The sequence below is a fragment of the Notolabrus celidotus genome, chromosome 6 (assembly GCF_009762535.1).
Source record: "Notolabrus celidotus isolate fNotCel1 chromosome 6, fNotCel1.pri, whole genome shotgun sequence".
In the NCBI taxonomy this organism is placed as follows: Eukaryota; Metazoa; Chordata; class Actinopteri; order Labriformes; family Labridae; genus Notolabrus; species Notolabrus celidotus.
Window position 1 is genome coordinate 14,976,919 of NC_048277.1, and position 16,151 is coordinate 14,993,069.

General features: G+C 40.8%; 2 protein-coding genes across 2 annotated transcripts; one reads left to right on the plus strand and one right to left on the minus strand.

Annotated features, from left to right (window-relative positions):
* Positions 1-263: 263 nt before the first annotated feature.
* On the plus strand, positions 264-6,847 carry ldha (lactate dehydrogenase A4). Its single transcript, XM_034685375.1, has 8 exons — positions 264-396; positions 2,425-2,550; positions 3,004-3,121; positions 3,243-3,416; positions 3,534-3,707; positions 3,898-4,015; positions 5,343-5,466; positions 5,562-6,847. Exons 2-8 carry the CDS (start codon positions 2,425-2,427, stop codon positions 5,724-5,726), a joined length of 999 nt encoding a protein of 332 aa, XP_034541266.1. The 5' UTR covers positions 264-396; the 3' UTR covers positions 5,727-6,847.
* Positions 6,848-7,176: 329 nt separating this feature from the next.
* On the minus strand, positions 7,177-14,829 carry tsg101a (tumor susceptibility 101a). The gene is made up of 10 exons (XM_034685374.1): positions 14,411-14,829; positions 13,644-13,731; positions 13,473-13,538; positions 12,381-12,544; positions 10,963-11,089; positions 10,693-10,750; positions 10,360-10,454; positions 9,044-9,246; positions 8,707-8,946; positions 7,177-8,600 (listed from the first exon to the last, which is right to left on the minus strand). Exons 1-10 carry the CDS (start codon positions 14,450-14,452, stop codon positions 8,511-8,513), a joined length of 1,173 nt encoding a protein of 390 aa, XP_034541265.1. The 5' UTR covers positions 14,453-14,829; the 3' UTR covers positions 7,177-8,510.
* Positions 14,830-16,151: the final 1,322 nt, after the last annotated feature.

Consider the following 16,151-nt stretch of genomic DNA (forward strand, 5'->3'; position numbering starts at 1 on the left):
AAAAGTAGAATGGGACTCTGCGGATAGTAAGGCGTGTTCAAACGGTCTCGTGTGTACATGGTATTCTAGCACAGGAACAGCTGATGTCGCCCAGAGCCGTTTTCACCAAGAAGCCTACAACTGAAGCGGTGTTGATTCATTAATAAAAGAAGCTGAGCACCGACGTTTGTTTTCTAGACTGCCGCATCCTGCCCGAGACGTGACAAACAGCACGCAGCAGCAGCCACAGACCGGCCCGCCCTCATCAGTATGTACGCACGTAACGTGCATACAGGGGGCTGTCTTTAAATACCGGGGAACACCGCCTCCACAGCACCACTTCTGCTGAAAAGCTTCGCTCAGGAAGAGTAGACACATTCCACTTCGTGTTTCAGCCTTTTTAACCGAACCCTGAAGGTAAGAAAACGACTCGAACTGTTAGGACTGTAAAACATCTGTATACCGCAGGTTCGCCCGGGGATTCTGATGTTTATTCGCTTGACTGTACATCGACTTTAAAATGGGAACCTGCTAACCTGATGAGCATTGTAGATGATACCGAGAGGGGCGTGTCGCTGTAGTTACTATGATGAAATAATTTGACAGAGGCCGTCACCTGCTTCTGTAACAGGTTTCTTTGATATGTTTTTTTAATTTGTAAAATGAAGTCGATTTGTGAAACACAGTGGTAGAAGCAACAGGGTGTTTGTAAGTTAAGTTTTCCACTTGTTGCAGTCACTCCAGTGACCAATATTGTCAAATCAATATTAGGTGTGATGTCTTGAATGATGGGTTATTATCATCAACATAAGAAATACATTTTTTCCATGTATGATGTAGGAATAGGAAGTGCCCCAATATTATCATTTTACTAAAGCAACCTTGCTGTTGGTCTAAATATTGTATCATTGCAAAGGATGGTTTGCATTGATGTAATATACGCAGTGTTACACAAGTCCTTACGCATGCCCCCCCCCCCCTGGCGACCATCATCCAGACAGCAGCCTGAGCTATAAGTGAACGTCTTGTTCAGGAAACGCAGTGCAGACCCATGGGGATGCAGATGCAAGAGGGTAGAGCGGAAAATGTGTTATCACTTATGTTTTAGTGCTCTTCCAGATATGAATGAAAAGCACTTACACAATCATGTCAAGTATTTGAAATATTGAAAACACTTTACATAACTTGCATTTTCTGATGAATCAAACTAATGCCTTATTTGGCACAGTGTTGTGGTTGTACATGAGTTTTTTTTACAAGCTACAGAAGATCAGCTGATTTATTCTAATAATGTACAGTGGGAACAATAAATAAACGTTCCTCCTGGTGAAATCTCAAATCACATTATTTGAGGAACAAACAGGATTCATAAGTTTGGTCTGATCACATGTTCTGAGAAAGGGTAAAACCTTGATGTATTCTCAGTCACAGCAGTGGTACTTGATACCCCATTGGGGCTCAAACCACTACTGCCTGCTAGTGATCATGTACTGGTGATCATGTAAGAATCGGTAAGAATACATAACTCAGTCTAAGCTGTCCAGCTGTGAGGAGTAGCTTCTTACTTGAGGACTAGCCCAGAGATTAATCTCATCCAAAGTTTGACACAAAACATTCTCTTCCCACTGTCTCCACAACTACATCGTATTAAAGTTCTTTTAGCTGCTCATAATCCCTCTTGTAATCCTCATTCAGTCATGCTTCACTTGTAATTTGCCTGGTTTAGACAGCATAATTCAACATTATTGAACTCACAGATTAATCCTTTACTGTAAGATAACAAAGACTCATCTTGTGAAGCACAGACACAGCTCCTCTCAGGGTCAGCTTCTGGTGTGTTGTAAGCTTTCAGCTCACCTCTGAGTGACAGATAATTGGATAATAGGATATAATATGTCTGTCCCACTTTCTATATCCTACTATTGTGTGCAAACCCACCATGCAGAGGTCTTAAATACCCTCTGAAGGAAGGTATTACTGTGCATTAACCCTGTGGGAGACTCCTCTACGTGCTTGTCTTCACATCACAGAAAAGCAGCCGAGTCATACTGGTGATGAAAATGCCTGTAAGTGAGAGCCACTGGCCATGCAACCAGATCAGGAAACGTTGAGTGTAGAGTATGACGTCAGTCGAGTACATTCTTAGCTGCACGGAGACAGGCTGCAGTACTTTCCCAGTCTGTGGTTGCTATGGAGACCCCAAGAGGCGCTGTGGGGCAGGAACTGTCTATGAACCTAAGTGTGAAAAAGGAACTTGCGGTTTGCAGAAGTAGGGTTTTTTGGGGTTAGGAAAGAGGCACACTCTCATTCTGTAGTTAAGTTGGAAAAGGAAATCCCCATTTACATCATCCTGGGCTGAGAAAGAAGAAAGTTACACATTTGTGTCACTTTAATAATGCAGCATTTCCACTGAGTTCTTAAACTGTACGCACCTGCTTCCAATAGATGTCCACCAAGGAGAAGCTGATCAGCCATGTGATGAAGGAGGAGCCTGTTGGCAGCAGGAACAAGGTGACGGTGGTCGGTGTCGGCATGGTGGGCATGGCCTCCGCCATCAGCGTACTGCTCAAGGTGAGACGGAAGGGAAAAACTGAAGGTGTGAAGTGGAGAGAAAGGACTGAATGACTATTCAAACAATGTGGTGGCGTTGCTGTAACAGTAAGAGTATTCTTCAGTAGTATTCTCAGGAAAGAACATGCTGACTCATCAAAAACTTCTGTAATGCCTGGTAGAGAGAACAAAACTGCTCTCTGTCTTATTATACAAACTTAACAGGAAGAACTCACCTGTTCCATTCAAAACTATGAAGCTGAAACAGGGTCACAGTTGTTATGATTAACAATGCAGCTAAATGAAGATAAAGGCAGAGATATAACGAGTTTCCCCCCTCTTTTCTGTATGTCATAGACCCCTGAAATAACACATGGCCCAACCTGACCGAAGCTGTATCTAGATTGTAGATTAAGTGTCATAGACTGTTAAAAGCGAGTGAGAAAGACTTACTGTATGTATGTATATAATCAGGACCTGTGTGATGAGCTGGCCCTGGTTGATGTGATGGAGGACAAGTTGAAGGGTGAGGTAATGGACCTGCAGCATGGATCCCTCTTCCTGAAGACACACAAAATTGTGGCCGACAAAGGTGAGAATACAGGAGACGGCACCACAGCTTTTTACATTTTTTTTCATTCTTGTAATCATTCGACTTGCACTGTTTTTCTGTGGCATCATCACAAAGTCTTTCTTTTTTGCCAACTCTTCAGACTACAGTGTGACAGCCAATTCCAAAGTGGTGGTGGTGACAGCTGGAGCCCGCCAGCAGGAGGGCGAGAGCCGTCTGAACCTGGTCCAGCGTAATGTCAACATCTTCAAGTTCATCATCCCAAACATTGTCAAGTACAGCCCCAACTGCATCCTGTTGGTAGTATCCAACCCAGGTTAGTGTACTTTGAAGTAGCTTGGAGGATAATGGGGAAAAAAATAGATTCATGTAATATGAGAAATGTGGGATCATCATTTTCAAAAGCTGGTTTTTCTTGTTCTCACCCCCCCAGTGGACATTCTGACCTATGTGGCCTGGAAGCTGAGCGGTTTCCCTCGTCACCGCGTCATTGGCTCCGGCACCAACCTGGACTCTGCCCGTTTCCGCCACCTCATGGGAGAGAAACTCCATCTCCACCCTTCAAGCTGCCATGCCTGGATCATTGGAGAGCATGGAGACTCCAGTGGTATGCAGCCCATGCTAAAAATATAATCTCTGCTGGCCCCTCACTGTACCTTCTTGTTGGGTCAGGGGAAAATATTTTATTACAGCTACTTTATTTTCATATGGAAACTTACACGATAATGTCTGTTTTTAAAATACATGTTCAAGATGATCAAATTCATCTCTATCATGTCTTTGTCTGCTTCTTCTAGTGCCTGTGTGGAGCGGTGTGAACGTTGCTGGAGTTTCCCTGCAGGGCCTCAACCCACAGATGGGTGCTGAAGGCGACAGTGAGAACTGGAAGGATGTGCATAAGATGGTGGTCGATGGGTGAGTAAACATTTATTTTCCATTAATCTACTTATTTACGATCTGAAGGAACTACCTGAACACTGATTATCCCTCACATTTATCCATTTAATCCGCAAATCAATTAGCCATGGGAGCGTAAAGGCCATCTGTCCAGTACTGACTAGGGAGCCATAAATATCATGGCTTATTAAAACAGATCTTACGGTTCAATGGCCTATACTAACACTTACCTGTTAACATGAAGAGTAAAACATCCCAAAAGGCACATTTGAATGGAAATGACTCCGACTCTGACAAGCCCTAGTGAGGAATTTGGCTATGGCAGGGAGCCAAAAGGCAAGCAGAGGCGGGTGTTCCGTGTACCACTGTGTTAAGTTCACAACAGCCTGGCAGCCTGTACACAAACAATAGCTCTGCTGCTCCCTCTGATATAATCCCTTACTGTAGCACTCGTGACCTCACTCACACTGCCTGATTGAAATACCTGACAATGAGCTGTCCATGTTGGCTAATCCACATGCTTCAGTTGCCTTACCTGTTGCTGGATTCTTTAACAGGAAGTTGAGTTTATCCCTTCAAAAGTTACATGAGGCAAGAGCTTGATCAGTAAAGTATTTCTCGGAGGTCAACCGTGTACAACACAATGGCTGAGTTATCAGAGACGTTTAGAAAGCTTTTGGGAAGGAATCAAATATTTCATAAGTGTGATAAAGACAGAAGACAACACAAGAGATGTAATACACCATTCATGTGTCAACAGAGAGGCTTTTTTTAAAAGACACGTTTAATTTCTAAATGTAAGAAACAAAGAGATAAACCAGCCTGTTCATATTTCTCTTTAAAGTCTTTAAATGTCTAGAACTAGTATGTCGATGTACTGCTGTTGCTTTGAGTTTACTTAGTTAACTTACCTGAACCAGATTTATTTACTCTGCATACATGTGTACTATACATTCAGTTTGCACAGCTGAGATTGGTGTTAAAACTCTGAAAACTTCCTCCATAAAGCAGTGTTAGAAATTGAACAAACACGTAGGCAGCAATCCATTTTTTGCTTCTCTAATGGTGACAGTTTAATTCACAACATGAAGACATCGCGAGAGAAGATGAATGAGGGATATTAGAGGGAAACTACTGAAGCAGGCTAACAGCTTGATTCTTTTTCTTTGTCTCTGTCTATTTCTTTTGGGGGGGCTTTTATGGTTTTATTAAGGGACTGGAATCAAATCTGGGCCATCCGCCTTGAGGGTTATAGCCTCCGTACATGGGGCCTTAGATGGATTTTCTCCACAGTCAAGGACACACTGTTATAACTTTTTTTTTGTACTATGTGTGTGCCCTGCAGAGCCTATGAGGTCATCAAGCTGAAGGGCTACACCTCCTGGGCCATCGGCATGTCTGTGGCTGACCTGGTGGAAAGCATCACAAAGAACCTCCACAAAGTGCACCCAGTGTCCACATTGGTCCAGGTGAAGAGAATTGAAGCCTTACATTAACCTTTTTCTTCCAGTACTCTGAAACATTCCACTGATTCTGACTGAGGTGTCTTCTTATCATCCTTTAGGGCATGCATGGAGTGAAGGATGAGGTGTTCCTGAGCGTCCCCTGTGTCTTGGGCAACAGCGGCCTGACAGATGTGATTCACATGACGCTGAAGGCAGATGAGGAGAAGCAGGTGCAAAAGAGCGCTGAGACCCTGTGGGGCGTACAGAAGGAGCTCACCCTGTGAAGAGCTGTCCTCTGAATCCTCGCACTGAAACCACACCCAATAGACCACATTGTGTGGTCAACTCCCTCCTACTGTACCTCTTGTTTCCCTCGCGGTGAAGGGCGAATGAAACCTGATATCTTAAAGGGTGTCTGTAGCTAAAGTAGCAGAAGCTAGATGTTACCTTTTAGATATTCAAACATGGGTGTAGTTTTCCTTTGCTGCCTCCTACATGTCCTCCTCCCTCCATGACTGAATTCTCAGAAACACTTCTCCTACCTTTAGCCTTTGTGACCCGCCTGTGTTGGAGAGACAGTTGCTATTTGTCCTGTTCACACAACAAAACTAAAGCCTTAGCATATGCAACATACACATATACTCCATGTACGGTATTTTAGTGTGTCTAGTTGCTGCTTCTTCTGTACACTCCCTGTCTGTAAACCCTGTATTTCATGTGTTTGTTACCGGTTGTTTTTTTCCACTTGGTTATCTCTGTCTATTTGGAATATAATGGAGACATTCCATTCTCTATGAGGAGGGCTTCCTACCCACCGACAGCCATAACAACACAGCTGCGTATATCACAAGGTTAAAATCCTGTGATACCAAAGTACCTTATCATTTGAGAAAAAGCAATGCTGCGTCTACAGGTTGGCATTGAAGCCTTTGTACACATCCTAACCACAAGTGCACTGACAGAAACAAACCATTTAGAAGTCAAGGTTTTAAAGAGCTTGGAAGACTCAACAGGTTACAATTTTGAGAATTAAAGCCGTGAAATGTACTTTAAGAGATTACAGAGATCCAATGTAAAAGAGTCAGCTAAAATTATAACCAATCAGGTTATCAGAATAGAAGGTAACAATCCTAAAGGTGTTACTTGTTTGCGCACCCTGAAAGGGTTTTGTATTTATTTTACTTCACCTGACTCTGGAAACATCAAGAGAATAAAATATAGTATTATTTATAACTGTTAATACTGTTGAGATCTATTTATGTATTAATGTTAACATTAGATGAGGTCAATTTATCACCTGACTTACTAAAGAACTGTACATGTCATGGCAGCTGGATGATGATTTTTATTTGCTGTAACATCAAATAAATCTGCCAGGATAGTGAAAAAAAAACTGTTCTTTGTCCTTTTCTGTGTTTGTCATCCCACCAAGCAAAAAGCTGTTTGTATGTGTCAACAAAGCAGCTGAGTCAGCTGCTCTCAGTGTTCAACTATGGGTCATCACGTGGCAGAGCAGAGGTTTTTATGTAGCAGATCACAAAGTGGCCAGTTTCTCCACGCAACACTGTTGTGACAGCACACACCAAGGTAAATACTGCTTAGCATTACCAGTAAAATTCACTACTAACCACAGGGTTATAAAATACACTGAGTTGGCGATATGACTGATTGCTATTTGAGTGATATTGGAAGAACTTTGTCCAAGAATAGTGATGAGCTGAATGATCCTGGAGCTGAGGGATTGAATCAGATTTCTTTTATTTGTTCTGATTTACATAAATCTACAGATATATAAAAGAACAGGTGGTCTATCGTTGAATTGGAAACAAGAAAAAAAAAATAACAGTAGATAATCTATCATACAATTCAAAGTGCATTTAGTAAAAGGCTAAATTAAAAGAGACCTGTTTGCAAACTTTACATAAGTTAACTTTTTTGATTAGTACAACAGTCCTGTACGTTTTTGTACCCTCCAAAACTTCGGTTGTGTTCCCCACTTTTCCCATATATGATTTCTGACATTTTCATGTCTGACAAAGAGTGGACAGCACGTGGAAAAACAGAAAAACAAAGTTAGAAAAATCCATTACACCTCAGAATAAAGCAAAGCTACAGCTTAAACAGAGACACTGTACTAAGTAAGTCACTGCTGCACACGATTGACTGGTTATTGCAGTCAGACTGGAGTGTGGACCTGGGGAGCCGACAGTATATGAAAGAAGCTCAATCACACCATTGTAAAGAAACACAGAACAGGGAAACACAGAGTAGTGAGGACATGTCAGTGGAGCAACAAAATTAGGCTCATTAACAGACTCAAACAAGACAGTGAAGAAACACATCTCAGGTCCATGTTCATCATCACTTTAACTCCATGGTTACTGAACATGAACTCATACCTCATCAAGTCCTGAAAGTGTGTCCTGTAAGGCTGGCCTGGGTATTTATACCATAGCTTAACCTTTACATTATGAGGGGTGGACATATGAGGCCCTCTACAAAGCCCCCCTCTATTAGCCCCAGGCAGTTTGTGCTTACTAGCCAAATGACTTTGTCTGGCGAAAGGTTTGCTAACAGAAACTGTGAGCTGACCTGCAACATACGCAGGTCCAGACAATGACTCTCAGTAAACCAGCCACACAGACGTGAATCCAACCTAGCTTTTTCAAATACTGTATGTGCATTCAACATGTTTTATGTGTAATCACAGTACCTGGTTCACATTGTGGTCACACTGGGCTTAGCTTGATATTTGGGGAAAATATGATATGGACATGTCTTGCAAATGGGTCATATCTAGAATGCATAATGATTTAAAAGAAGCATTATGTCCAACCAGTACTGTGGCCACACAGTTTGAAATCCACTGTCAGCCTGATTCTTTATAAATGCTGCATTTTTAGTGAATCCCTGTTGTAGCCGATAGGATCTCTGTCTCAAAAGAACAGATGTTGTAGAGATGAAAACAAGGGCAGCTTTTTAATACAAAAGACATGAAAAAGGGAGAAGAGAAGGAAGATGGTAAAGAGAGGATAAAGGTCTAAATGTTTACAGGTAGTCTATGAGGGTCAGTAGAGGTCACTGAGGCCGGCAGTCTTGCGGGCTTTCTGCATGAGGGCTCGAAGCTGGAACTGCTTCCTCGACTGAAGACGTACATGCTGAAACAAAGAGAAGAGGAGTCAGTAAAACCACATCTTAAAAGGACTGACACTGCTCTGCTAACATACTGCTTTCATTACATAGGCTCTGATGACATTATGTTACCTTGAGGAAGACCTCCAGGTCTATTACGCCTCGACGAAGAGCCTCCCCCAAGTAAAAGATTGTGTCCTCAATTGCATTTTCTTCAGCGTAAAGGTTCAGGATCTGTTTGTAGAGTGGAGCTGTGGGCACAATGACGTCATCAATGTCATTGTTCTCTGATTGGTTCTCCATCTTTTCCAAGGCGTCGCTCAGCTCTTCATCTTTTCTCTTCAGCAGCTCTATATTCCTGTCAACCTCAGCCTAATGGAAACAAAACGACAAAACAGAATGATCAAACAATATAGAGGGAAAGTGAAAAAGAAGAAGAGAGTCCAGATAACACAGCAGGGTCTCTCACCACTTCCTGGTCCAGTCTTGAGATCATCTCCTCCAGTTTCTGATGTCCTTTTTTCAAGTCCTCCTCTGTTCTCTTCAGGGCGTCCAGCTCTGCCTGAGCTCTGTCCATCTCTTCCTTCATCCTCCAGCGCAGCTTGTCGCTCACAGCCGATATCAGAGATGCACGGATTGTATCCTCGCCAATAGTGCCATCTCTGCTCTGGCCTAAAAAAGTGAGTGGTTAAAGAAGGATGCCAGTTAATGAACAACAGAAGGTTGATGCTTGTTCTTTGAATTTACTCCATGCTAACCTTCCTAAGATATCACATTTAGTATGGGACACACAGACAGAAAACAAAGGAAGAAAATGCCTTCAGCCACAGTTATCAGAGAATTGTTAAGCTTGTCATGCATGACCCTTTACCTAAAGATAATCCATTGTATTCATGACGCATTAGACGAAACTAAACTTCAAACTATTTGCAAGTGTCAGTGATATCTAAAGCCTACGTACAAATGCAACACAGCACACTGCTGGCATCAAGGTCTGGTCGGCTAAATATTTACAGATGGTTGCTAAATTCAAGAACAAACATAACAAGCTGCAGTATAGCGCTCCAGAGCTTTATGGCATAGATTTTCTAACTCTCTGGAGCTCAAACTCTTAAAAATCCATCCACATATCTAATGTTCTAAGGGTGGTTGTCAAGAGGAGTCATTCAAATGTTACCTCAGAACCAGAGCAGGTTAAGTTAAGGAAAAGACACTGGTAGTTCTCTTCAGAGTCAAGACCACCTCATGTGCAGACTGAAGTCACCGCAACAAATGTCAGAGTTGATTCAGGCTTGAGATTCGAGTGGTCTACAACTAAACCCAATCAAGCTCCTCTTGCATGTTGGTCCATGACCAGCATGCAAGAGGAGCTTGTTAGTAGCATGTAAGTGGCGTTGGGACAGTAGATAGGTCTCATGATCCTCGGTGTGTCTTTGTGTGGGGTTGCTGTTTCTTAAATATAGCACTGTGAGCTTCAGAGTTTTGGGGTGTGAGGGCTGCAGAGGGGGGCTCTTCTCTTCCCTTCAAGTCCATCCTAACCTCTGGCCTTTAATGCTTCCCACTCTGGTTACACTAACGACCTTTCACTGGCAGCTCAGCGCGCCACAGAAGTCACACAGAGGGTGAGTGGGTTTGAGTCAAAAGGTCAGGTGTCTTACTTCAGGGTTAACTAAAGATCATGGGGAGAAGGAAATATATAGTATTGGTAGAGGTGAATTAAGATCTGAATCATTATATCAAGGCACAGGCGAGAAAAGCACCCTTGATGATGGATGTGATACATACCCACTGTGGAAACGGGAGCCTGGCCGGGGTAGTGTGCAGGTCCAGCAGTGGCTGGGTAAGAGTTTCCTCCTGGGTACTGGTATCCTGGATAGCCTCTGCAAATAGTCATATGCTCGTCAAATAGCAAATCCTTTCCATTTTCCATTTTCCGAAATGCCAGACCTGCCTTTAACTTCCAGTTCTAAGTGCGACTGAGTGAACTGTGCAGTGTTTTAGTAATAAAAGTGCTTCAGTGTGATAAGCTGCTACAGAAACCACAATACAAACATGCCAGTTAAATATATGTGCTGAAGCTGGAGGAGAAAGTTGGAATCTGCTTGGCAAGCATCTTACCCTGGGTTAGGAGTTGGACCATAGGGTGAGACTGCTGGCATTCCAGGCATGTATGAAGCTGAGGTACAGAAAAACAAAAAAACTATTAGATCTGGGAACATACAGGTCAAAGTATTCTTCTTCCCATTCATCCTGACAGACAGTGCGCTTTCATTTTTCCATGGTGTGCTTAAATGGTGTCTGAGCTCCATCTGGTGCTTAAAAAAACAACTACATCACTTCAAACATGAAGCTATCAGGCTGTTTATGAGACATATGTAAGTCACTCACGGTTAGGGGGTCCGGCAGCTTGGAAGGCTTGGTAAGGGGCTTGGGTGGTTGGGCGAGAAAACACAGGAGGCTCCTCTCCGAACACCACAATCATCACCTGAATCAGACCGTACAAGTCTGACTGAGGCTGCAAGACACACAGGGAGGGGCAGGTTTCATTAACCGAGAAAACAAATAAAAAAGCTATTCTAAGCGATCCAAAGGTGGCTCCCTGTTCAAATATTAGCTTAAGACAGTTTGTTCCTTTATTACAGCGCCATTTGTGCAGACCAAAATGTAGTCACTGTCGATGCAGCAGGATATTCCAGAAAACCAGATGAATTAGTGTTATTCTGTTTAAAGTGTTGTATCTCAGTGGAATATTTCATTGATACTAGAGTTTTGAACTTTGAAACGATACAAGAAAAAAGTCAAACAACAACATTGGTACCTATTGCAAAACCGCAACCAAAGAACCCTTGGGTTGATTTCTAACCTAAACACAGAGCCAGTGAAGAAGAAATCCTTTAACACTGACCAACATCTGACATGCTATCAATAACGTTTTTTTACTCAAGATAATGTCTAACCAAAATAAACGATTTCCTCTGAATTAAAATGTTTACAATCCTGATCAGGTGTGTGGTTGTATGTGTATCTTCAAGGAGTGTACTGTGTCTGTATTGTCTGTTTTCTGACTCATTTGGTCATTTTATGAGTGTTTGTCATCTATCAGGGAAACTCCCCATCGACAGTCCACAGTTCTGGACTAAAAGAAAACACATTGGGACCAGGTGATATCATTGTCTCTCTATCTTCTGCCCTTAGTCGGTCTACAACAGACATGAATGTAACATGTATCTTTATGTGACACCTAGGAAATGTCAGTACTTGTCCAATTATGAATGAAGAGCGTTAGCAGTGTCGTGGCTGTGCAGAGTAGAGACACGAACTGCAGGCAGGAAGTAGCATGACTTCAGACAAAGAAAATCCAGCACCCCCTGCATGCTTGTATGGAGGTGTGGAGGTTTACAACATTTTTTAGAGTCCAACTGCTGGGAAACAATCAGGAAACAACTTCTTATTAGTCTGTTTTACTGCTTTGTTTCCACACCAATCCCCTCTCTCTCTCTCTCTCTCTCTCTCTCTCTCTGCTGTTTGCTCTCCCTTTCTCTCTTTTGCAATCACTGTAGATCTGTGTATCATAAGCCTTACTAAGTATGGACTATAATAAAAAAGGAGACTGTATTGTTTTACATGGATTTGAACATTTAGACATCCTGAGCAGATACAATAGTCTCACCACAAGTCCTCTGACATTGTACCGCTTTTTCACTTTTGCATCCCCAACTTTTTTTTTCTTCAATTTTGTACCTTCCATTATTGTCATTGTGTAAATAAACACCATAGAAACAAAAACATAGATTCAGCTTCCTTACATGTTTCCACTCATGTAGATAAGGCAGGTAGATTTTGCCGTTGGCATCGATGTGTTTGCCCGTTTTGATCATCATGGCACTGGTCGGTTTGACAAAGCATATGGGAGGATTGTATGGATATGTGTCCAGCAACCACAGGCATACTGGGATGTTGTAAACATTACCTGCAAACAACACACATACATGCAAACACAGTTTAATGTCACATTTGAATCCACATACCACAGAAGCTGATACTACTGTGCACAAAATTATTTTTCAGTCATGAAAACTTCTGAACTTGTATCAAGTAAAGTTGCGATGTCTGTTAGCAATCAATGTCCCAAAGGAGACAAGCTGTGGGTTTGGCCTTAATCTTACATTAATATGTTATACTAAATTATATTGTTGACTGATTCATGAACGTTATAATTATCTTGCCATATTATTATTATATTATGTTATATTACATTATTATTCTAACTACAACTCATGGTCATATTACATACCCATATTATTTTTATTTATTGCTTAATTTGTCATTACCAACCATAATCACACCATGTCAACCTGTCACTACTGAAATTTTGAATACTGCCTGTAATTACTTCTATTTAATTTAAATTCCATTTGTAAGATTGTACATATCTAAATTGTATTCTAGCTTTATTTATCTATTTTTATTTTTACTTATTGAAACTTCTTTCTTGATTGTACTTATGTCTGGGTTGGTGTAACAACTGAATTTCCCCCCCGGGGGATCAATAAAGTAATATCTGATCTTATTAAAATCAAAAAGCCAACACAGCAGGAAACTCGACAAAATCAAGAACACAGAGAAGCTTTTCTGGATCAAGCTGATTTTCTATTTACCCGCAAATCTGCTTAAATTGGTATTTACCAAATACTACTTATTTTATATGAACCTACAGATGACGAGCAGGTACAAAATATATATTTTTTTAAAAAGCTGCATTTCTAATACAAATATATAGAGAGGAAGAGTGTGAGCCAGTTAAAAAGACTTGGCAGAACTGACATTGCTTCCTATTGCCTCTTCTTCCTGGTTCTACCATTTGGAGCTTTTTAGAAAGTAAACAGTTGTTTAATCACCTCTGTAGCTCACTGGGACAGTTCCTGTCAGGCTCATCAGGTCTCTTGTGGAACCGTCATTAAACACTGAAATGATATAAAATGTGAACGTTAATTTTGCACATAATCAACATCATAGAACTGAGATCAGACAGTCAAAACAGCAGACAGGAGCAGTAAAATCGAATTTACCATAAGCATCCATAACTGGCTTCAGGTCCTTGTACTGGGAGATGACATTGGTTATCTCTCGAACAGTCAGGTCTCTATACTTGTATTGCTGGACCATGACATAAAAAAAGAAAAACAAAGGACATACAGGCATGAATGCTAAATCAACACTTTAAAGGTAACCAATAACTATACAAAATAAAAATATCTAAAAAGCTCAGCTACTTCCATAGGGAGAACATTCATCATGTTTACAATCCGTCTGCTTCCTTGTATACACAACATTTTGAGGCCTGTACAAGACAACATACCATATTTCCATATCTCATTTAGCCTGTAAGAGTTGAGGCCTTCTTTTTTTTACATGGTGAAACTGAGAAGTTATACTTAAAGGAGTACATATGCTATATAAAGTAGGTATTGCCAGTCATTAAAATGTTCTGTAGGCTCAACGACAGTGTAAAGGCATGTAGGATCACTGCTGTAAAAAACACTAATTGAAAAAAAAAGCCGAATACCTTACACGAACTACACGAACTGTTGATGTTATTTTTTTTATTTATTAGTCATAGCTATGCAATCATGTGTTGCACCAAGTATATAAACTAAGTGTGTTACATTTGTGATAGAATGTATTTTCTAACATGTTAAAGTATAAGGGAAAGTGGTCATTTATTACGCTAGCCATTTCAGGAAATGTTGACTTGCTATCAAGCTAACGACTGGTGACATGTTTGGTATCGGTTACATTAGCTAACGTTGCCAAAACAGCTGGCCAGAGCTCTTACCTTCAGCATTTTCTTCAGGGCACCTTCGTTAACAACAGCCATGGCTTCACTTACTAATATTCTTACTTATAATCTGAAGAATTAACTGGATTAGTTATAGATCACTCTATGCCGACTGTAAAGACGGCTAACAAAAGCTAAAGCTAGCAGGACTTCAGTGAACGCTAGGCTAATGTTAGCCCAGCCTCGAGCCCAACTACAATGCAGACAGTTGTAGACTCGGTGTCTGTGACACGCTCCGATCCAGCTGGGGTTAGCTCTCCGTTTTCAACACGACAGGATTTAACAATTTAACGAGGAAAAAAAGAAAATAGCCCTGAAATGTCGTCAGAGTCTTCCAACAGACCAGAAAACAAATATCCGCTAGTCGCAGACAGGCATTTCCGGAATTCTACTGACAGCATCCGGTCCGCGCATGCGCACGATGTCAGGAATATGGGTGTTTTCAGAGGTGCGATTGTGGGTGCGACCGATGACAACACTCTTGTTTCCCTTTTAATTTGATTGAAATAAAGACACCTGACACCCTGGACCTACGAGGTGCTGACACTATTGATGCAGTCCTAGAACCACAAGGAAACATACTTTATGACTGTAAACATGTTTTGAAAAATACAATTTCATATAATTTTATTTTCGGACTATCTTCACATTATTTCAGCTCTGTATCATGGTGTTTTAATTTTGAATTCATGCCGAGAAGTCTATACCCCTTCAATGCAATTATCTGTACAACATTTGTATTCACGTTTTCAAACTAAAGATTTGTAAAAAAAAAACAAAAACAAAAAAAAACCAACAACCATATTCTCTATGTAAGGGATAATGTATGGTTAGCAGGTTGTCATGGGAAAAAATAATCCCAACAGAGTGAGACAAGACACCGACTCGAAGCGGAGGTATATGATAAGATAACAACCTGCTAACCATATATTATCCCGCTTATTACCCGGCCACTAACTTAACATTGATTCAAATATTGTTTTATTGATTTAAAATGATTTATGTTTACAGTTCTAAAAAAAGAATCCCAGTGATTCCACGTCAGTTTGCGTACCATGGTGAGGGATTCTTATCTGCCTGTTAAATGTGACGGAACTCTTTTCAGTGGATTGTTTCGACATGAATCCATGCGATCAGTTTGACTCTGGTGTTACTCATGTTAGTGAATGTTAATAACCGCTGTCAAGGGGTTGTCAAGGGGTTTTGACCAATCAGAATGAAGCTTCCACAATCGGGAGATCAGTTAGAAAGCCGGTCATAAAGTGGTATAATGTATGAATATATTAATATACAAACATGTGTTTTCACTTATACAGTAGGCATGACTTGCCATTGTGTCACATATAATAAAGTTATGTAATTTATTTTGATACTTAAAATACTTCCATGATGTATCTTTAAGTTACTCTTAAGAAAAAATGCTTAATCTATATTATACTTTTGAAGCTTTAATGCTGTATTAAAACTTTCCAACTAGTGAAAAGTAGTTTTTACAACCAGCTGTCAGTAATTGGGTGGACTTCAACATGCATTAAGACCATAGACTGTAAAAAGATTGTATTTACAGTCTATGATTCAGACCAGTCACATCACTTATAGTCTAAACTCCTGTTAACTGTTGAAAAAGCAATGTATTGAATTCTCTCAAAGAATATCAGAATTTATCGAGTAGTACCAGGAAGATGTGAATTATGTGAAATCATTTTATTTTGAAAAAAAAATGAAATAGGGTATTTCT